The sequence below is a fragment of the Lucilia cuprina genome, chromosome 5 (assembly GCF_022045245.1).
Source record: "Lucilia cuprina isolate Lc7/37 chromosome 5, ASM2204524v1, whole genome shotgun sequence".
In the NCBI taxonomy this organism is placed as follows: Eukaryota; Metazoa; Arthropoda; class Insecta; order Diptera; family Calliphoridae; genus Lucilia; species Lucilia cuprina.
This window is the reverse complement of record NC_060953.1, coordinates 32362437-32387229: the sequence shown is the minus strand read 5'-3', so window position 1 is coordinate 32387229 and position 24793 is coordinate 32362437. Positions and strand designations below refer to the sequence as shown.

At 28.3% G+C, this 24793-nt stretch overlaps 1 protein-coding gene across 2 annotated transcripts in view; it reads right to left on the bottom strand.

The window, feature by feature from the left end:
* Window positions 1–23858, bottom strand: part of LOC111675695 (protein spaetzle 5) — a 36342-nt gene extending 12484 nt beyond the window's left edge. The window contains exons 1-4 of one of the 2 annotated variants that reach the window (XM_046952055.1): window positions 23728–23858; window positions 23126–23322; window positions 6839–6952; window positions 5588–5754 (exon numbers count right to left, since the gene is read on the bottom strand). In XM_046952055.1, the coding sequence (XP_046808011.1) occupies window positions 5588–5754; window positions 6839–6895 (224 nt within the window). In that variant the 5' untranslated portion in view covers window positions 6896–6952; window positions 23126–23322; window positions 23728–23858. Of the gene's footprint in view, window positions 1–5587; window positions 5755–6838; window positions 6953–23125 lie in introns of both variants that reach the window. The other variant, XM_023436504.2, reaches the window with a different exon arrangement.
* Between the last annotated feature and the right edge of the window lie 935 nt (window positions 23859–24793).

The window sequence follows — 24793 nt, the reverse complement described above, 5'->3', positions numbered from 1 at the left end:
CATTTCATCATGAAAACATGTGTCGGGAGATGTCTGTTAAAATCAGTATTTAGAGGGCCCCAGATATCGGCAAGATCCAAATCTTCAATAATTCTGTTAGACATTTAAAAACAGCAAAATCGGTCCAGAAATAACATACAGTTGCGTTCAAAATAATAGGAGTGAAAATTTGAAAAATATTGAATATAATTCTTTAGTGAAAGGTTTAGATTTTTAATTAAATATTTTTATAATTTATTTATTTAACTTGTTCTCTAATTTTTATAATCGTTATTTTAAATATTGAAACAATTTATATAAAAAATATATATATTTTTTAAATTTATATACAAAATCTATTGTTCAAAATAATAGGAGTATTTTTAAAATAAAAACAAAAGCACTTTCATATTATTAACTAGCATACCCTGCTTCGCTACCCTAACTTAAATACAATACAATACGTACAATATCATGTGAATATTATATTCGCATTCAGTAAGAAGCTTATATTTTTAGTTTCATTCATTTAGTTTCCACATTATAGAAAATTTCATTTAATCAAAAATTTCATGTTTCTGTGTTCAATATTTTATATTATTTGATGAATGAAAAAGTACTAAAAGTCCGTTTCAGTAGATTCTCATTCACTAAGGTCTCTACATTTTAAATTTTATTTTCAATATCTATGTTCAATATCGTAAAAATACAAAAATTTCTCTCAATAAATTCTCATTTAATAATTGTGTGTGTGTTCCGGTTAACCATTATAAAAACGTACCATTTGAAGAATAGAAAAGTACCAAATAGTCCCCACTTACAGAATATTATTCAGTCAAATGTTAAAATTAATGTTCCTTGGTTGAATATTTTAGAAAATTAAAAAAAGTACAATTTATGAGATAAAAAGTACTAAAATGTTGTCTCTTACAGAATCTTATTCAATGTTTTGAGTTCATACAAAGAGTGTCATTTGAAGGAAGAAAAAGTAGTAAAGTAAAGAAATGGAATAAATTTTACCTTAGTGTAAAGTACTAATTAATTTTAAATTTATATATCACAGAATAACGTAAACATGTTCTCAGCTATGGTCGAAAAATTTTGATATTTTTAACGGTCGTTTCAAAATTCAAATTTTAGTTTTTTTGATACTTTGTTAAACAAATTTCAATATTTTTGGGAGAACTCATAGGAATTTATGGACAACAGATTAGGGAATAAAACAGTAAAATTATCGGTTGTTAATAAATAAATTTCTTAAGTTTTATGATAATCTATCTAAAAATAGAAACAATTTCGACTAGTTTCCATCAAAAATTGCAAATATTACAAAATTTGACCTTTGACCTTTAAAATTTATGGGTTAATGGCGTCCAAATTGCATGAAACTCTTGATTTATATTTAGAAATATGTGGACTAATAAATTTACAAAAGGTTCCATTTAAAATGCACAACAATATAATAAAAAAGCTAATTTTGCAAAATATTACATAAAAATGGGTTTTTCTCGAAATCCGCTGAATTCAAATTGCAGGTACAGGCAAACTATAAGAGGTATTGACCTAATTTTTTTACTGTTTTATTCCCTAATCTGTTGTCCATAAATCCCTATGAGTTCTCCCAAAAATATTGAAATTTGTTTAACAAAGTATAAAAAAAAAATAAAATTTGAATTTTGAAACGACCGTTAAAAATATCAAAATTTTTCGACCATAGCTGAGAACAGGTTTACGTTATTCTATAAGAACAAAAACTCATATTCAAGTAACTACAGATGTATTTTAAGTAATACAATTGTTTTATTACAATATTTTCAAAAATTTGTTTATTTTTTTTATCACATTTCGAATTCAAGTGCTCTGAGACACGATAATGGCCTGGGGAATTTTTAATAACTTTTACATTTTTCAACCAATTTTTGTGTTTTTTATCTTTTTGTAACGCTAATTCTGTGTACATTACGATTCTTTGACAATAAAATACAAAACAAATTATTTAATGACAAAACTTTTGTGAAAACTGAAAAAAATGCATATTTTCCCCATGTAAATGCATCTTCAGAGCCTAATTTCAGATCTAATTTTTTGCACGACTTATTTTTATAACCCGTAGAACAATTTTAGTGGGGGGGTTGGCTTTCAAAATTCGAAACTTAGTTTTTTTGGAGCACTCTAATATACATAGATGAAATTCGACATAAGTACGAGTCAAAATCTATCTAAATAAATTGTGAGGATCGGTCCTTAATTGACAATACCCCCCCCATATACGGTACCCTTCAGAAAATGACTGCAACACTCATTAATGGCTTAAAAATACTAGAGTAACGATGAAATTCGACAGAAATAAATTTAATACGAACCAAATTCTGTTTACCAAATTAGGATTAGGATCGACCCATAATTGACCCTACCCCCCTATAAAAGGCCTAAAATTACAAGTATATAGATGAAATTCGATATAAGTAAGTCTCATTCCAGTCAAACGAGGTTTGATGGTGGGTATATAAGATTCGGTATAGCCGAATATAACACTCATACTTGTTGATTCAGATGTTTTCAACGTCAGTTCAAATCAACTATTTATGGACTTGGTCAGATAAACTCAATAAAATAAGAGACAGAAAAAATATATAAAAACATTGTTTGATTTTTTGCCGGGGAAAACAAAACTCCCTAAATAAGTTTTATTTTCTGATGGAAAAAATAAAACTCCTCAAATAATTCTTATTTAATGACGGAAAGAGCAATACGAATATATTGGTATGTAATAGTATAGGTCTACGTTGACTTCAACATAGAGAGATTTTGGGTTAAAAATTTCAGAATAACAGTTATTTACAGTCCCTGGTTTTTTTATTCATGCTCAGACAGAAATTGCAAAAATACGGTAAATTTTGTTATTGTACGCTTTTTTGTACTTTTTCATTTTTAAAAGGTAATTTTTGAATTTTTTATAATAATGAACCTATAATCTGAATTATGTGAGAACCCGTAAAAGGGTACTTTTTGAATATTCTATAATATTGAACTTAGGAGCATAAAATTGAGTATGTTAAGTATCTTTTTCAAAATATAATTTTTGTTAAAATGTATAAAAAGTACTCATATCATGGAAATTGTAAATGTAGCTAAATAAAAACTTTTATAACTTCCAAACCCATTGAGATCCCAGACCTGTCGAACGAAATATCATTTGTTAAAATCGGATAACTAGTTTCAAAGTTATTCAGTCATCAACATTTCTAATTTTGAACTAAAATACCCTAGATGCCCTAATTTAGAGACCCATAAAATATGAACCGAATGCCTTAAAAAACACAATTAAGAGTAGAATGTATGTTTCTATTTATAAGTAAATCGAAGATGGTGAAAATTTGAAGTGGTCAATATATATAAAAATGGCTGCTTTAATAAAATCTAAAGAAATCGGTTATATATCCGATTTAAAATTGAATGCTTTAATTAATAAAAAGCTATAACATTTCATTAGACTATTGTATTTTTTGCTGTCTTCAAGTTCTAGAAACGAAAATTATTTTTTAAAATTGTAAAATAGACAGAACAATTTGAATGAAAAATAAAAAATTAAATTTAAAAAATGTTAAATATATAAAGATGAAAAACTAAAGCACAAAACATCTAAATAAGCACTAAAAAATAAAATATGACAAAAAAATTAATATAAGTTTATAATGAACATTTTTAAATATCGTACGTGACACATCGTATGTGACAGATTTTTCTCCTGACTTTTTTTAGGGTTTATGATATATATATATATATATATATATTATATATATATATATATAATATATATATATATATATATATATATATATATATATATATATTGGGAATATATGTATACACACATTTCAACAAATCAAAAGGAGTAGGAAAGTGCAGTCGGACAAGGCCGATCTTTGTATATACATGTTTAAGCAATTTATAGATAATAATAAAAAATAATTCATATAAAACTTATTTGTGCCAAATTGTTTCATAATACTAGGGATTAGAGGTGAGTTACGGACGTTTAAGTGTTTTTCTGGAATTAAAATTTGAATGGAACTATTGTCAAATAAGTTTATGAAAATCGGCATAAAGGTTTAGGGTTATAAACATTTCTGCCGTTATTTTAAGGGATAGTATTATAATTAACAGAACTATGAGCTAAAAAGTGATATTTTCGGGTACGTTTGTATTGCGGCGAGGTGTAAAAATAGACCGATTTCAAAAAAAATGCTCAATAGTCTTCGTCTTTGGTGCTGCAAAAGATTATGTACCAAATTTTGTTGAATTAGTTTTAAAAATGCAGAAGTTATAATGGTTTTTTTTTCAGTCGTGGTTTACCTTTTCATGGAATTGCCCATATGTGGGCTTTTGTTAAATGTTTTCTGAAAGCAAAGTGGAAAGCTTGCATTTGTTTTTATACATAAGATGTGTTCGCACCCACTACTTCAGCACACTTAATATTTTAAAGAGACCTAAACGATATGTCAAATTGACTGTTACCTTTATATGGAAAGTGTAAATATTTGTTTGAATTATGACGTATAAAAGAGAAGATCTCAAACTTAAGCCCTTTATATGGAAGACAATGTAAACAACTAACAAAAATTCCGCAGATTCAACAGTATTATAAAACTAACACAATATAAATCATAAAAAGATTTCGTTTTCTATGTATAAGAAAAATAAAGAAGATTAAACAAAAAAAATTAAAAATAGTCAAAGCGATAAAGGCGGAATGATTCATTTGCAATTTCAGCTGTACAAACGCCATCGAAATATTTGGTAACCATTAATTAGTTTCTTCGAACGAAAACCGCCGCCTGCTAAAATAAATCTATTCGAGTACATTATTGTTTGAATCTGCGTGTAAATTGAAAAACTGGTTGTATAAATTAGAGACTCTTCATTATGATTAAAAAAATACTATTTTTGGAGAAAAAAATTAAATATAATAATAAATTATATTTTACCAAAAATTTAGAAGAAGAAAAAACCCAGAAATAAATGTTGAAAACAATTTTTTTCGAAAGATCTTCAGGCTGTCAATTCAAGTTTAGTGGGTCAAGGAATTTCTGGCAGCGTCTATCGAAATGAAGAACGACAACTTAATACAGATTCCAAACACGCGGTATGTATGCAAATTTATTAGCATCTAACGTTTTTTCTACATTTCAGTTTTGATTTCTTGCCTTAAAAAGAAATAATTTGTTTGTTATTGTCAATAACTTGTTTTTGTTTAAAGCATTTATCACATTGTATTAATGTCTTCTTAAAAATAGTTTTTATAGACATGAAACTGTTATTGGCATTAATGGATGAGAGAGACATTTTATTTTACACTTGTAGCTTAAGCAAGCTAAGTTCCTCTCTATGTGGGAGATATTTTTTGACATAACATTATCAATTTTATTGTTTTCTGGTGATGACTGGTTATTTCCAACTAAAATTTTGAATCTACCTGCATACATATATACTTATTTTTCTATTTCATAGATTATGATTTTTTTTAAAGAATAATTAAAATAAAATTAAGTTCTACATTTACATTCTATAATTTTCAATTTCTCTAATTATTCTCACATGTACTTACGCTGGGTAGTTGTCTATGTGCTCACAATAGGTTTTACCTGGACGAGCACATGAAGGAGTCTGACCAGGTGGTGCCGGTAAAAAACGACATGGCGGTGCTCCGTATAGTCCACAGGATGGTGGCGATGATGTCGCTGAGTTAATAAGTACTGTTGTATAAGCTAATATCTAGAACAAAAGGATAAGAAAACAAAATTACTAAAGAAGGAATTAAGTTTAGAATGATTAGCTGCGAAATGTATTTTTTTCCTATTTACTGTGTACTTTATTTACTTAAACTATTGGGTGAAATCCATATGAAAGCAGATAGCTTTCGGATTTACATATCCGATTTAAATGAAACTTAATACTCATATAATATACATATATAATATGTTCCAAATATCATTGGCTTTTTGGATTGAAGCTCATTCCAATGGAAAAATTACGCGATTCGAAATTTAAAAAATATATTAAAATTTAAAAAAACACATACACATAACTGCCCGTAACTCTGAAACTACTTTAAGGGTAACATAATTTTTGAATTATATTAAAGCCAAATATATTGTCTTTAAAATCTTGTATATAGAAAATTTTGCTTCCAAAAGGTAAAGGTCAACTGACATAGTGTAAAAAAATATAAAAATTCATGGTATAAGGATACCTAAACCTTATTAGATAGAGACTCTAGTGTCTCTATCTAGTCTATCTAGACCAATCCTCTTAGAGAGTATAAGTCTCATATACTTATTTATGTTAATGTGTTTTGCAAAATAATGGGGTTATTGTTTTTATACCCTTAATTACTATGGTCAATAATAAATTTTTGCTGATGCTCAGAAACACTTTCTGAGTAAATTAAGCTATGCGCAGTGCCGTAGAAAAATTAGGGGAAACAATTTCTGTAATATCTAAATTGTCCGATTTTAATAAAATTTTACATGTGGAGAGAGGAGGTTTTGTAAAGTTTAAGTTCTGAGATTGCATCATGGGTCTATCAAGGGGGCGGACATAGGTCTACCATGGGAAGTCCCAAAGTAAGCCACCTGGCGTATGTATAATAATTAAAACGATTATATTTCTTCGTAGCTGAGGATATATTAGCATTTTAAAATTAAATTTTTAAATTTTTACACACCCTTGTACAGTTTTTTTGCTAACTGTGGGTACAAATATTTATATACTTTACCTAGCCCCCATACAACCGTATACAACTAGTATACAACTAGTAGAAAATATTCTAGAATTTGTATGGAAACAACATACTCACCACATAAATAAAATTAATTCCATTATAACTAGAAAAATAACGAATAATACTCTTCATTGTTTACACATGTGTCGTCGTATCTGCATTTGTATTTTAGATACGCGCCTAAAGCACCTGAAAAAAGAAAAAAAGATACAATGAAAAGTAAGTCAGTAAGTGCCTGATTTATTTGCACATAAAAAAGGTTTAAAATGTCTTTGCATTCGCAATTTTTACATCCAATCGAGACGTAACTCTTTAATACTTGAAAATTCATAGATAAAACAGACAAATATAAATAAAATTTATTGCTTTCAAGTAATAAAATTGACAAAAAAAGAAAAAGACTAAAATAAAAATTAACTAAATAAATAAACAAATTCACACACTTTCAATGCATTCATAAAATAAGGTGTTAATTTCGTTCAAATTAATAAACACGATACATATACGATACAATTTGATTCGATTTGATGTTTGTTTATTGTTGTTATTACACAAACAAAACATTTGAACAACAAAACTCAAGTCAAGTCAAATGAATGCAAACGATAAAACCAATTCATTCGCCCATCGTCAGATACTCTTTCACTACCATCTAAACATCCATCCATATGAGAAATATAACGGGTATCAGTGAAAGTTAATGGACATTAAAACAAGCAGAGTTATATTTTGAATACATAATCACATTGACTCCTACAAATAAACATGGACCGGCATACAGAAATGCAGATAAACATGTGTAAATGAGGTCTTATCTTAAATACTAATTTGGATCACACCAGGTGAAACATTCTTTCAATCGAATGGTGAAACTGCTACTCGTCTTAGCAGTGATATACAAATTGAGCCTGAAAAACAATTCAAAGAGTATCAGGTGTTTGCACTAAAAATATAAAATACAAGTTGTCAATTAATTTGCAATAACAATTATTCCTATTTTTTATTTTTGTATAACTACACTTTAATTGTAGACAGCAAATTAAATTGTTTTTTTTACTATCTCGTTTATTAGTAGAAAGTCTTTTTTATGTCTTAATAACTTTGCAAGTTAGAGGATTTTCATAGTTTAATCACTGTTAATCCGAAAGTAATCCAGATTTATACTCAGTAAATTAAATGTTTAAATTAGTATACCTGTCATATAGTAGGAGCCGTAAAATACGATTTAAAAAAGTGGGTGGAATAAAGAAAACAAGCTGTTATTATGTTTTTTCGTTAATATTTGTATTATGTAAATATACCAAAATATAATTCATAACGTATTTTATAATGTAAATAGACAAAAGGAAATACAATTATAAATAATGGTCGAAGCTCTTTTTCGCTATACATCTAGAAAAGTAAGTCGTTACTTTAAATTAATTTTTTACATTCTTAATTATAAACATTAAGAAAGCTTTGGACATGTTTGTCAAAGGATGACATCACAATCTCGACTCTAAAAATAAATAAAATAAATATAATTTGTTGCTTTTCAAATGGATACATTTGCAATATAATTCGATAATTGGAATACTGCTTGCAGTTTTGTGATTTCAGTATTGGGTTTTTAGAACAAAGTTTAAATTTAAAAAATCGGTTCTTTTATTTAAAATAGCCTGCAACATTTTCAAAATTAATTTTAATTTTCAAAGTTAAAATTGTAAATATCTCTAACACAGGAATTAAAAGAAACACAGAAAAAATTAATTCATATCTGGAATGAATTTGGTAATAAATATTATGAATCGTACATGACTTTTTTTCCCAAACCATTTTCATTTAAAATGTTAAAAGTTCATAAATAGTATTTTTTTACTTTTTTCTACGATATTTATGAAAAAATTGCAAAAGAAGTCCCTTATCTACTAATATGTTTCCGTATTTAGTAGATAGTAATCCTATATAAGCGAATTTTGTATAATAAAATAATATAAATTGAAATGTTGAAAACCAAAATCTTAATAAAACATTAGTAAAAATTTATTCTTCATAGCATCCGGTCAATTTCTCCAACATTTCATCGATTTTGATCTAAAAATCGTAAAGAAATAAAAAAATTCCAAAGAAAATTTTAAACGTTTTCAACAACAAGAAAAATATAATAAGGGTTTTCATTTACACGCTTAAGTTTTCCCATTTGTGCAAGTGGGCAAGTTTATTCGACTTGTTTCATGAAATTCCTTTTCAAATTCTGTTCAATTACAATATTTATAAACACTTAAATACAATGTCAAACAAAATCAAAAAATAATAAATAAATTATTTTAACAAAAAATTTTACAAAATGTGAATATTCAAATCCATAAATTCAAAAGTGAACAATAGCGAACGGATTTATTAAATGCACAATGTGTTTGCGCAAGTTTGCCAGTCTAAATAGTCGCATAAACTTATAAGGGTTGTGCAAATCAATTTCCATACTAGTCAATTGCTACAATGGAAAAATTCACAAGCTGCATAGTTTACGAGTGTTTCGAACGTTTAAATGAAAACCCTTAATTTAAATTTGAAATATTTTAAGTCAAGGCTTCTAAATTGTGTTTTAAAAAAATAATATGAAAAAATTCATACAATTATGGAACTTATTCTTAAATATTATTAACGTTTGTCAATGAAAGCACTTCATAATATTTATGCTGAAACTTTTTTCTGTATATAATTAGCAACGCAACCATGTGTTTATGTGATTCATTTTTAAAAATTAAACACAAATACTCATTTTATACGTCCGATTAGACCAATAGTTTTGAAATGCATGGTTAATTAAAAAAATTCATTCTGTGGAATATTTCGAATTTTTTATTATTGTAATTTGTACCTTTACTGGTTGTACTTATATGCACAAAAGCATTTATCCATATCTTTATTGGTTTAGGATTTAGCAAAAAGTCCTTTGTGTTTCAAATTATATTGATTTAAATCTTAAGTACTAGTTAGTCTGACAATGTAAATATTGAATCCTCACTTACCTTTTGGTGCACTGATCAACTTAAAAACACATTTTTGGGTAATCAAATCTTGTCCGTTCTTCCGTTAATATTTTTATATTAACTTTTTAGTTAAAACACTTGTGGTACTTATATGAAAAAAACACGTAGTAGCCTATATTTAACATTCCGTTTTTTATGAAATTTAGTGGGAGTAGATTAAGTCCACAAAATAAAAGAAATTTTAAATTAAAAGTAAAATTGCAACTTCTTGAAATTTTTCATAAACATAAATGATTTAATAAGAATTAGATAAGTATTTTCTGCTTATTTATGTAAGAATAACAACCAAAATATATATTTATAATCCGTGAAAATAATCATTACCAAAATATTGGAAATTGTATTTCCTACGAATGTTGTAATAACATGTAATAATATTGGAGAGAAGTGTATGTGTATGAAAAAACCTCCAAAATCGACTACAGTTAGATACACTATCTAGTTCCTTTTTAGACATAGGCTATAGACAATTGACTATAAATTTTATTCAAAAAAATTAATTTATGTTATTGATAACGACAACTCATTACCAAGTAATGTATGAAATAACTACATTAGCTGAAAAACTCGTTACCAAAATTTAAACATATTTTACTGGGTAATGTCGTACAACGACAAATAATCGCGATACATGCTAAGATTTGATACTTCTGTCCTCTGACTTGCACTTTATCATTAGGACCGTGACTTTCAGTTCTTCAGCTCAAGATCGTTTGTTTCGCAAACATTATTATTAGTTCATTCTGGTCATTCCAAGTTGCTTGAAATCATGCAAGACGCATTCGTCTTCCATACAATTATTTCTGTAGTAGTTGTCAAAATGAGGAAAAAGAGGAAACAATTACTCATCTTCTGTGTAGTTGCCCGGCCCTTGAATCGATTCGTTATCAGGCGATGGTTATGGTCGACATATTTTTCTGATCTATCTATGATCTATTCTTGTATTTTTAAAATTGTCAAAACACACACTATGTTTTTCACGTTTATATAGGTTTTCGATACCATCTTACCTAATCTGTTCAGTTTATTCTTTTTATCTTTTCGTATCTTATTTTCTTTCCAGATATTACAAAGAGACCTAATTGGACCCAATTAAAGCTATACTCGCTGTAGTGTACATTCTGTAGAACCTACCCTTTTATAAATATTTATGAATAATGAATAAGGAAAATAGATTACAATCCAACATATAGTCTTTTCACAAATTATAAACCGTATTTGCTTAATTTTGGAATAGTTAGAGAAAATACAAATCAGTTTTCCTGAAAATCGCAAACATTCACAAAAACTTACCAGTTGGAATAATATCACACTATTTCCGACAAATGGCTCATCTTCTACGATAATTATTAAAGTACATTCTTTTTGTCTTTCATTTTCAAGATACAATTTTTATTTTATTTTTTTTTTGTTTTCTTTATTATATTGTTTTTGTTGATTGCATTTTTTACTTAAAACTTAGCCTAATTGGCCAATAACCAGTTAAACTATGATAATAAGTAACAGTACTGATTACTAAAATACACAAAACATGAATTAAACTAGGTTTAAACAAAGAATATAGATCGTTGTTAAAAAGTAATTTAATGTTGATGGATATAAAATATATTTTCTGAATTATAAAATAAATATCTTTGGTCAAAGATAGTGCATGCCTATATTTTAAAAATTTGTTTTCTTTCCGAAGTATTTAAGCAATTTATTGGAGAAAACCCAATTCAAGTAAATTTTTGAAAGGAGGTTATGTCAAATTAGAGCTGATCATTACAAAAATCGGCAGTGTTATTAATAATTATATAAAAGTTAACCTAACACGGGATGTCGGGTTGTATGGGGGCTAGGAGAAATAGACTTCGTTCTGTGCCGATGGTCTACGGTAGTCTTTAAATAAACTTAAAGATTCCGTAACAGCGAAATTAATGCAAATTGTTAATTTTGAGTTGTAATATATATTTATATTATTAGCTACTAAGTATTATTAACTTAATAACACATGCAATTAAGTATAAATTAATTAAAACTAAAATATTTATGAATTTATAAACTCATATTATAACTAACAATTTGGAGTTTTTATTTCAATTAATAAATTAAATAAAAAAATATAATTGAGATCAAATCGCATACACCCAAATGTAATTAATGTTGTCGTTGTTTTAAATTGAAATGAAACAATTTTCTTATAAATAGGGTGATAATTATCGAGAATGTTTCTTAACAAACTTACTCGTTAACTAATGCAAATAAATGATCAATTCATTAATTATTTTTAATATATGTATAGTAAATATTTATTTATGTATGTATATAATATTTGTGTTTAACAATTTCAAACTATAAATTATTGTGCTTAGCACGCTTCTCTATTTATTTATTATTGTGTGATTTAAACAAACAATGATACAGCTTTAGAATTGTTGATGTTTGTAATCGCAGCTGTCGATTATCGTCTTAGATTCAGAAGCGGATAATAAATGGGATCAAATTTTTAAAAAGCTCTAAAATTGTGATGAAAAAATCATTCTATTTTAACAAAGTCATTCTTTCATGTTGATATGTAATTTATAAAATTCATTTATACAATTATTACTTTCCAATCGATTCGATTTGCAACGCTCCTGCAAGGTATTATGGTGTCGATAGAAAGACTACAATACATCATCGTTAAAATAATGACTATTGCATAAAATTGATTAATAAATACAATTGAATTGTATTTATTGTTCCAGCCAATGAGCAGTTTAGTTTAAATGGGTGGAAAACTATAGTGAAAAGTGTAAAAATACATAATAACTGACATTAACTTGTGACAAGTGTTTACATACATACATATTTGTCTGTTTGTCTGTTTGCTTATTTGATAGTTTCTATTTAGCTGTATATCTTTGTTAGTTTCTATTTAGCTGTATATTATACAACAATGTAAATAGTTATAATACCTAACAAGTAAGAGTGTTACATTCGGCTATGCCGAAACTTATGTACCCATCATCTAGAATATGTCTTAAGTTAATTGTAAGGGGGCTAGGTAAAAATTTACGATATGAGCGATAAAGCAATTTTCAGATAAGGCCCTTATATGGGAGGTAGGGTATATTTTGAACCGATCCTTACTAAATTTGGAAGAGAGTTTTTGTCTCGTAAGGAACTTACTTGTAATGGGCTTTAATGACATTTTCCGAAGGCCCAACCTATACGTAAGTTTAGAGAATATTTAAGCTTATATAAAACTAAGTTGTACCGATTTTCATCATAGTTAGGAGTTCCAAAGCTCTATTCAATGGATATGACTATATGGGAGTTAGGAGATAGATGAACCGATTTCATCTGTTAAGCATCGACGTTGGCTCAAAAGACATACATATGTCAAATATCGACAAATTATCTTGAAATGTTGGTTGATAGAAGCTTTTACTTTGACTGAAATCTCTAAAATTACAGTTATCCGATTAGTGTACCATTTTTGTTTTCAGAGTTCATGAGAATCGATATGAAAACAAAGTTCCTGTTGAATGCAAGACCTAACAATCATAATATTCCTAATGTATGCAATACATAAAAAAATACATACTCGGCAAAAACTCTGTAATGAGATTTACTTACATAACAACTTACTTTTTATTCACTACTGCTTACCGTCTGCATTAATTTTAAATACACTTATAATTTTTTTACATGTACGCTTTAGTAACTAATTCTTACACACACAAAGAGTGTGTATGTATGAGTAACAACCCCTTATTTGTAAGTACTTGTTTAGGTAGGGATGACATAGTAATAACCGTGTTTAAATGCTAATGAAGAAGTATTTTTTATTATTTTTCAATGCAAGTTTTTGCTGGGCATGTATGTATGTGTACAAATATTGTTTGGCTGTAAGTAAATCTATAAAATTAATTGTTTCATTAAACTTTATAGGAAAATATTGAAGGAAAGTGTTAATGTTTGCATGACGTACTTGTTAATTTAAGTGGATGATGTGTTAGAGTAAAATAAACGAAAGTCAAGGTAAATATTGGACAAAAATATAAACTGTCACCGTTAAAAAAAAACAACAACTACAATGTGCAGTGAAGATGATAATGATGACGGTAATATACCGTATAAATAATCAGGTTTATTGACACGTACCACAACCAATAATTTGTATTAAAACGTTATTCGAAAAATGTCTTTCGTATGTGTCTAAGATTTGAATACAAACATGAATGTGTGACTGAATGGCTGTTTGTCGTTATTTATTTAAATTTTGAATTTTTTAAAAGTTTGTTGTCATCGTTTGTTTATAATTTTGTTGTTTTACTTCATGCTGCTGCTGTTGATAATTTGCAGATTCTTTTGTTTTTGTTGTTGTTAGTGCATTGAACTTAATTTAATATATATAAAGATAGTTTTTTTTTTTTAAATTTTCTTTTAAGTGTAACTAGAAACTTGTTTGATGAGTAAATACGAGTACTTGAATGTGGCTCATGCTGTTTATTTTAGTAGTTTTTTGTTTTCTTTATATATATTAATAGTTCCATTGGGAACTTCCTAGTTTTTGTGGGAACCTTTGTGTTCGTGCTGTGTAACGAAATGATTTACATAAAACAAGTTTGTACTTTTCCCATGAATCATTCAGGTCACAAAAACAAATTTGATTTCAAAAAGATTATTTTTGATAGTTGAACTATGATGCATTTATAAAATAGTTAAATCGACTGTAAAAAATTAAAATTTCAAATGTGTTAAGTCATTGTAGTTAAGTTTCGTACATTTTAAAATACTGAAAGTGAAAAGTTTTTGAATTCGATATAATTCGAAGATATTACAACATTTAAAAATATTTTGCAGTAACCACTTCTGACCGACTCACAAGACGAACATCTCCGATTATTTAATTTTTATTTATTAATGGATATATGTACTTGAAGTTGGAATTAAAAATAAGTAAGAGTTCAATATTCGGCTGTGCCATGATGTGTTTAATAAAGTTGCCAGTACAAAAATTATTATTATAGGTTCTCACCTAATCCGGCCCAATAAAAACTTTATTACCATGTAAGAAGTTAAAATGCTAAAATTTACTTACACAATACCATTTTATGTCATTATTTTAACATGGTGATGTCATTGGAGGCAAGTACTTACCACAAACGATTACAAGTATTTAGAAAAAGTTGTCATTGTAAATCACAAGAATAGACGTATACAGCATCTGTATCTCACTAGCAAGATGACTAATGAAATAGAAAGTATTTATGTAACACATTAATAGTAACACCTTATTAGACTACTTCTATGTAATCCAGACCATATGTAGTAGTCATTGAAAAGTATGTTGTTAGGTAAGTAATTACAATTGAAAGCCATTACCCTGATCTACATATTAAAAATATTTTTGGGCACTTGTATTCTTTATATCGTTTTAAATTAAGAAAATATATTGACTAGGATGTACTTATAAAAATCGGTGGTAATGTTTGGAGGTTATGTTATTTCAGAATTATTTATTTAAAGATGTTTAAAATATCTGTCTATAATTGTATTGCAATTTTTAATATTTTTTAAATTTATAATTCTATTAAGCGTTTTAATTTGACAACATTTTTTTAATTGAATCTGTCTAATTATAACGGCAAAAAACGGAATGCAATTAAATTATTTTTAAAATTTTGTTTGTTTAAAATGTCAAACATGCAAATTTAATAACACATACTACATTAAACTTGACAAAATCTTTGCACTAAATTAACACGAAACCGGATGTGAAAAATAAAAAAAAAACTGTAACACAATCAAAAACAGTTAAATATAATAAATGTAATAATGTTAAACAAATGCATATGTAAATCAATCTAGTGCAATAAAACGTAAAAAAAGATAAAATGCTGCATAGAAAAGGTAGCATATATAAATTGAATGAGAGCGTTAATTTAACATTATAATGATGTTTCCATGATATGTCACAATGTTTGTGCGTCTAGTAGAGGGAAACTAAATATTCACAGCTTCTCCGTTTAGATTTTTAGTTTTACAAATATAACTTTAAATGGCTTTAACTGAAATATTAAAACAAATCAAAGTAAATTGAAATAGTTGTTAAGTGGAAGGACAGATGATCACATACATACATATGTATGTAAGTATGTATTTTTTATTATTAGTCTAATTCACATTCAAATGCAAAAACTTCTATGAAAACAACTTTTTCTTTTATTTTTTTTTTATATAAATCATATTGCCATAAATAATGCTTCCATTTGACAATAAACTACACAAGTTTTTTCTTTTTAAAATCCATGTTTAAGAAGTATTAAAATGGAGATCAAAAGTTTGCGAATGTTTATAATTCAGGTGGTATTAAAAAGCTCACAGATGTGGGCAGAGATTTTGCACGCAGCTGTCAAAAGTAAGTAAAACTATTTCCTCATTATTTTAATTATTCATTAATTCACATTTAACAGTATCATAGTTTTAACTGTAATTCCAATGACGCACTTTTATTATACATTTTATAAAACTATTTTTAAATATTGACATTTTGTACATTTTTTTACTGAAATACCAAATATGTCAACATTTTATATTAAAGGTCAAAGTTGGACATTTCGGTCATATAGGGTTTTTTTTTAAATGAGTGTAACTGCCCTGCAAAAAATATGAAATTTTTGGTAAAGGCCAGTAGTTTTTTCATACATTACTTAGTAATGGGTATTCATTATCAACCACATTATTTCATTTAGCTGAATAGTTTATTACTGGTAAAGAACAAAGCAATTTGGATTTGTTATAGCCCAACCGTCTAGGACATTCATTTAACAAACAGGGGGTTCGTGGTTCGAGCCCTGTTGGATACCGTTTTTGAAAAAAAAAAAATAAAATGAAAAATGATAAAATGATATTCAATTATATTTTTCTGTAAAAGGCCGTTCTCAAAATTACAAAAAGCATCGAGTAAGCAGCTGGAGTGAGAAACATAGAAAACAACTGAATGCCTGGGTTCAAACCCCGGCTGAGAAATTTTTATATGTTTTGCATTCTACATATAAAGTCGGCTGAAAATGACTAGCTATCACATAACATTTTTGTACGTTTATTTGTAACAAATAAGTTATAAATTATTAATTTGTTTAAGGTAGGTACAATAAGGGAATAATTAAAAATATGGGTGGGAGAAACTCATAAAGCCTCTTGGAATAATGAAACGGTTTGTAGAACCACGAAGATCCTATGGAGTGACCCTAACAAAAGCAGATGAGCAAGTCTGATGTTAGTATGATGGTAGTAAATTCTGGAGCACTTTCTTTGGCATTGTGAGGTTTTCGCTGAAACTAGATTCAAATGTCTTAGGAGTATATTATTCATGATATAACATTCCTCACGAACACGGATTGAAAAAGTCTTATAAATTACATTTAGTAAATACTAAATAATGTTTTAGTTTTTAGCACAATAGGCCCGATGGCGTATTTCTTCGGATTTTTTTGTAGCTGTATCTTCCTACCAACTTAACCTTACCCATTTTGATTTGAATGTATTTTACTTTGTATTGTTTTCTGAATGTTTTTTTTGATATGATGAAATAACTGGCCGTTATTTCGTTTTTGTTAATAACCCCTTAAATAAATTAAATTATTTTATACACACGATTTCAAAGGCAAATTTATGTTGGACTTTAAGTTTGTTCAGATTTATGGGCAATTAACCAACTTAATTTTCATGCATATTAATTTCAATATCACCGTTAATGTTTATATTAGCTCTCCTCGTTTAGGACCTATTATATTTTTTTAAATGCGATATGAGTTTAGTTCAATCGTTGCTACATTTGTGATCATATCTGTATTTAGGTGTGAACCACATAAATAAATACAATTTAATGGTATTTTTTATTTATTAAGCACTTTACGCTATATTCTCATGCGGAAACATAAAACTCGACAGGTTTACAACACAATGTTATTGTGTGTGTGTGTGTGTTTGAAATAAGTACGGTCATGTCTTAATCCGGGATCGAATCGCAAAAACCTCTAAATACTCAATATAATTGACAGACTACAAGAATTTGTAAATGATTTTTGTTTTACTCTATGTTGGTTTTCTTTAATTAATCAATCAAAATAATTCTACTCTATTTTAAAGGTATTCAAAAGTAGTTATTGGCCAAGTGTTCATACATAAACATTTCTATCTATTGTGATCCATACAATAATTGACCACAAAGGGAAAAATTTAAAGTTTTGTAAGTGATCATGTTTGAAAAAAAGAACAACTATTTGAAATTAAGGTGGGTTTCACAATCAATTAAGGAAATCCATTTAATCATTTAGAACAATATTATTAAGGCCTTATATGTATTTATTTGGTTCAATTAGACCAAAAGTTTTTACTGAAACACTTTATTATAAATGTACATGTAATTAATCATTATTATTATTCGTATTTTATTTATTTCCATTGCAAATTTTTGTATTAATTAGGAAGTAAAAAAATATATGTATTTTTATCTTAATTACAAAAGAAAATATGTATTTTAAGCTGATTTAAAATTGAAGTTCAGCTTATTAACTGAAATAATTAAGCTACCGTGACTTGAACAATAAAAACGAGGGGAATACAAGAGAAATATAATAATGATACAATTTTGATAAAGTCAATTTGGAAATTTTAATAGTTTTGCCAATAATTTAATGGTTTTTTAATGAATTCGATTTTTTAATAAGAATGCGGAATTTTAAATTTCATGGAATTTTATTAAATGTTAGGTTATGACGTAAATGTAGTAAAAATATGTAGGTTTTCTCCTTCTATTATTCTGAATCTAAACACATCTAAACGTATATTTTTATTAAATATGTGAAAATTCCAAAAGTGCCGTTTTAATCTTATTTGCAAAACATCCTTGAGTTCATTATTCTTAATATTAGAATTTAATTCATTTTCATTTTGAGTCAAAAACGAAATGGGTTTTTTATGTCCGCATATTTTACAGCGCAATCAGTTATTTATTCGTATTTGATGAAATTGAATGTAATAAAGTTTTAGGTTTTAATATTTACTGATGGTGCCTTTAGACCAGGCACGGAACAAGGTCAAGCATTTAAGGTGAAGGAAGTTGTATACTTTTGGAAGTGACGATTTTAATTGATTTTGATGAATTTACGTAAATTTTCAAAGTAGGAATCAAAATTTTTAACGATTTTGTATTAAGTTATATAAACTGGGTCATTGCGAACATTTTGAACAGCTTTCGCACCTTATTCTATTTATACCCTACACCACTATAGTAGGGAGGGTATTATACGTTTGTGCTGATGTTTGTAATATAAAAAAATATTGGTCCAATACCTTAAAGTATACCGATCGATTCAGAATCATTTTTTGAGTCTATTAAGACATATCCGTCCGTCTGTCCGGCTGGCTGGCTGTCCATGTAAAACATTATTTCACCTAGCCCCCATACAACCGTACCTCCCGATTTGAACTTTTTATGCCATAATTACGTCAAATATTCTACTATCTACTAAAAACTGGCACAAATAAGTTTTACATAAGTATTAATGACACTGCAGATTTTCGTAAGGATCAGCCCTTATTTGACCCTAGCCCCCATACAAACCCCCCTTCAAAAAATGTCTTAAACGTCTAAAATTGATTTGTATCGCAATGAAACTCAACAAAACTAACTCTTATTTAAAAATATATCTTTTTCCAAAATTTACCAAGGATTAGCCCATATTTGACCTATATAAAGCCTCATTTATAAATTTTAGTTTTTTTTATCAATAAATTGCTTAAATATTTTGAAATAATATTCAACATAAAAATTTCTTTATAAAAAGTAAAATTTTTAAAAATATACTCATGGTGTAGGGTATTATATGGTCGGCCATGCCCGACTATACTTTCCTACTTGTTTTATTTTATATTTAAGGATTCCAAAATATTATGACATTTTTAAATATCACATCAATAATACTTCGTGTAAACTATAGTTGAAATTTTCCACAAACACTTCCTATTGGTAAGGTTTGTTTGGTTTGGGCAATATCGGTTCACGTTTTCTCATGGCCCCGATATAAATGGCCTTCCGAAAAACAACTTTAAGAGTCATATATTTTGTAAAAATGCATGTATAGCATTAAAAATCCCCATAAATAGTCAGTCCATAACTGAACCTTAAAATAAATATATAGCTGAAACTCTACAAAAATCTATCTACTGAATTACATTAGATTCGGTCCACAATTAAAACTACCCAGAAATGATTTTCAAAACCTCTTAACCGAATTCTATTAAAATCGGCATATAATTGACTATACCACCCCTATAAAAACTACCTTTAGAACATTACATTAAAGCTTATTTCTGGCCGCAATTGTCAAGATAATATTATGAAATTATTTCGACTATCCCCCATACAACTTACCCCCCGAATAGGGCTTATAATTAATTTAAATGATCTATTAAAACTTAGTTTTATAAAACTTTAAAAATGAGGATTATTAAAAACATAAAACAATTGATTTGTTTTTTAACTTTATTCCAGAATATTTTTATTATAACATACACCACTTTAGTAGGGAGGGTATATTGGGTTGGTGCTGATGTTTGTAACGCACAATAATACTAGTCGTATACCCTTAAAGTATACCAATCGGCTCAGAATCATTTTCTGAGTCGATTTCGCTATGTCCGTCCATGTAAACCTTGTAATCAAACTACTGGTCGCAATTTTGAAGATAATTCAATGAAATTTGGTACATGATATTGTCCCAGGGACGAAACCTATTGAAAATAGTTAAGATCGGTCCATTATTTCACCTGGCCCACATACAACTGTACCCCCGATTAGGGCTTGCAAACCTTGTAATCAAACGACAGGTCGCAATTTTTGAGATAATTCAATAAAATTTGGCACATGATCTTCTATGGTACCGTAGACGAGGCCTATTGAAAATGGTATGTTACCGTAGACGAAACCTTTTGAAAATGGTTAACATCGGTCCATTATTTCACCTGCCCCCCATACAACTGTACCCCCGAATACACCTTGTAATCAAACTACAAACTCGACAAAAAGCTGCAAAGCCAAGTTCTATACTAGCCTTGATGACCCTTATAGGGCATCATTTGACCCTAGCCCCTATAAAAAGCCCCCATAAAAATTTTACTTGAATATTCAAAGTTTTATTAAACAATAAATGGCTTAAGTAAATCTGAGGCTAGGTACAATTCTTATTTGAACTTAAATGCTTTATTATGAAAACTAAATCACATTATATTCGTATACAGGTATTATATGGTCGGCCTCGCCCGACTAAAACTTCTTACTTGTTTTACTTATTTTTGATTGATTGATCCTTCTAAATGTTGGTAGAGGAACTTACGTCTACTTAAAAGTTATTTGTGTAGAATTTAAAAGTGTTATTAGTGTTTATAAGCGTATTTTGACCTTCAAGTCATTTTCTGAAGAGGAGTTTGTATGGGGGCTACGAACAAATGGGGCCCGATCATTACAAAAATCGGTAGTGCCATTCTTTATATTTCCCTCCGGGCGCATGTTAATTTGGTGAGATCTCAGCCTTAGTGTTATTGCAATCCCGGAGTATAAAGAGGTGGCCAATACCTCCAATCTGACCGGGATTGAAAAATTGGTTACAGTCTACTGCTTGGCTTAGTCCTTGCATAAATTGCCAGAGGTCAGACCAGAGCACCTCATAATCTGTTACTACGGGTGGCCAGTTGCCCGAAAGACTATGTCCTGGCTGGTCAGTTGTATGAGGTTCCTTCGGGATCCACGTGGTGGCTGTGGTTTAAACCCAAATTCGCGGGGAGAGTAAGTGGCGGTTAAAAGACTGATGCATGATAATAGTCAATATTTCGGAATAAGTTGCCGAGAACGACAGATACCCCGCAGTCGAGTGAGTGTGGGACTAAGCGTTGGAAATGAGTTGGTATTAATTGTATATGGTACGGGATGAATGTGAGGTTCGGCGGGCATCACCCACCCGTCTACCTACTGAATATGTCGTATTTTTTTCTCTTATGAATGTGTCGTATAAATGAGATCATATACATTTGATACCATTGAATTTTTCTTCCTTGTCCAGATATATTCAGGGTTTACTCTGTTCATATAAGAATTACCGCAGTGTATCCCTTTGAGTAAGAACAATGTCTACGGCTTATTGATGATCGTACTTCGGTCTACCGGTTACGTCTCTAGGTGCTGTTGCCGAATTAACAGAGGCCATCCAATGGTCAAGAGATTAGATAGCTCGAGTACTCCAGCAAAGTACTTGTGACTGGACCGGTCAGAACCAATGTACAAAAATTGCCACCGCCGTTCTTCATTGAAGAACAAAGGGGTGATGATAGACCGTTCTCAAGTCTACCCAGTGGTTGAAAAAGACCACCGTGGGATAAGGCCGTGAACGCAGGTGCTCACGTTAAACTCTCGACATTCCTGTCTATTCTTTATAAATTTTGATGGAGGGATTTACCTCTGCATTAGAGTTATTTAGAATTTCATCGTGATATTATTGTTTACAAGTGACATTTGAGGACTAATTATAATGAAAATTAATTATACATACTTATCAATATATGAGTTCATAAGTCATTTTCGGAGTATACGTCCATGGGTCAAAAAAGAGTATGTGCAAGATTTCATGAAATCATCTACATGGTCTACATGGACAATAGAGTGTTAAAAAAATATCGATTTTGTTTAGATAGGTCTTATTTTGATCATTAGTATGTAAAACTAACTGGAGTAAGATTTCAATCAAATCTGATAAAATCTGAAATCTATTGAAAATTTTAATACTTAAATAATACATATATTATTTATTTCTTTAAAAATTGGGCCATTAATTTAATAAAATTTCATCTGAAGAAAATTATCTTTCCAACCTGGTATAAAATATTTATGTCGAGTGACAAATAACGGAGATATAGGAATTGATTTTTACAGATCTGTTGCAAAAATTTTTTTGTGTAAATATTTTTGTTTACATTACTTCTGCATGGAAAACAAAAACTAAACAATATTTTTTAATAATTATTTTAGAAAGTTGTAAGTACCTTTATAGTTTGTCCCATAATAAAAATATTTTATATCATGTTGGATAGATAAAAGAAGTTAATTTTAATGTCAAATTTCTATAATAAATCATTCATAGATTCTAGAAACAGATAACTTAGCATGAATGTAGTGTAGTGTTATTAAAGAAACATTAAGGGATGTTTGTGCCAAAATGACACTAAGAAATTTTAACAAATTGCTAGAAAATACGAATAATAAACAATGTCCGTTATATTTCAATTAATAAGGTAAACTTACCCTGATTTTTTTCAGCAAGCCGTCGTCAACATTAATACATTGAATGCTAATGAAGGGAAACAAATTCGATCGATCTTTTTGATGAATATTATTACTTTTATTTCGTATTTATAACACTTTTTGTATTTATTTTAATTTCAATTACAATTCAAATTAATTGAAGTGGATTTGACTTGATTTTTAACAGCTTTTTTGATCTAAATAAAAATGTATGCACAATTTAACTTACGAACAACACTCGCTTAACAAATTTAAAAATTTTTATATTTTTCCTCTTTTCTTATTTTAGTTGTTATTTTATTTTTTATTTTTACTTATTATTTTTAGAAATTTAAAGCAAGAGGGAAATGTGACAAAATTTTAATTTATCATTTACTGCGGATCTAAACGAGCCCAAAAGTGGATTGATTTAAAATCTAAACACGTTATTTTTCGAAAACAGTAACAGCTCTCACAATTATAAACCAAATCACTATGTCACACCGAAAAAAACCCAACAGAAATATAAAAAATTTTGTATTTTGTTCGATTCAATTTTTGATTGTTAAAACACTCGTTTACTCGTTAATCAAACGTTGTGTGTTTTGTTTACGTTTTCTTACGTTATGTGGCGGCGTTACGTTATTTGATTTCAATTTTTTTTTTTGGTTTCGTATTTGGCTTGGAAACAACGTTGTTTGTTAGCGCAGTACAATGTTTACCGTACCGATCTTCAAATAAAACTGAATGTATTGGCCAATTGTTTGAGACATGTTTTTGTGTTTCCACAAAAACTTTATTTGTTCATTTTTGTTATTGCTCATTTAATTCTCTATGAATCAATCGAAAACTCTAATATTGAGCACACACACACACAAACGGATGTATAGACAAAACTACAGATACTACTCATAGATACTTAAATGGATGGATTATTTGGTCGAGAGACAAGTACAAGGCGCAACGTATTGGCAATAATATTTTAAATACTGGTTTGGAGAAACAGTGGCACATGTGCTGGGAGTCAGTCAGAGGGCAAACCCGCTTTAAAGTCTATTTTTTTTTTTTAATGAAGCGAGAGCGCATTTCAGAGTGAGCAAGTTCAAAAATTTGAATTTTTAATGTTCGAAATGCCGGTTTTTATTACTTAGTCAGCTGTTTTATTAATTCTTTTATGATTCGATTGTTTGAAAATATTTTTATTTTAATTTATTTTAACTAAATTTCAATCTCGGAGCCAAATTTCTTATAACTTGTTGTTTTTAGCAAAAAAAATCTTTTCCTTGTCTAGTTATTGTATTTGTTAAAATTAAAGATTCCTTAACTTGCTCCAAATTTCAAAAATTTTTATGTATTTTTTTAACTAAAAATAAAACATGCTGATAAAAAATTCTAAATTTAAAAATATCTTTAAAGTATGAACTTACAACTGAAAATATCAAGGTTAAAACACAATCTGTCAGATTATAGCTTACCAATAAATACTTAAATAAAACCTGAAATTTAACTCAATATATATATTCTACCAAATGAAATTCAATAAAAATGTTATCGAATCTATCTTTAAGATATATGTTGTTATGTAAAATTTGAAACAGAAAGTATGTCAATTTATCTAAATCTACCACTCCTGTGCTAAAGAGTTGTGATAACGGACATTTTATGGACTGAAATGGAATATGTGTACTA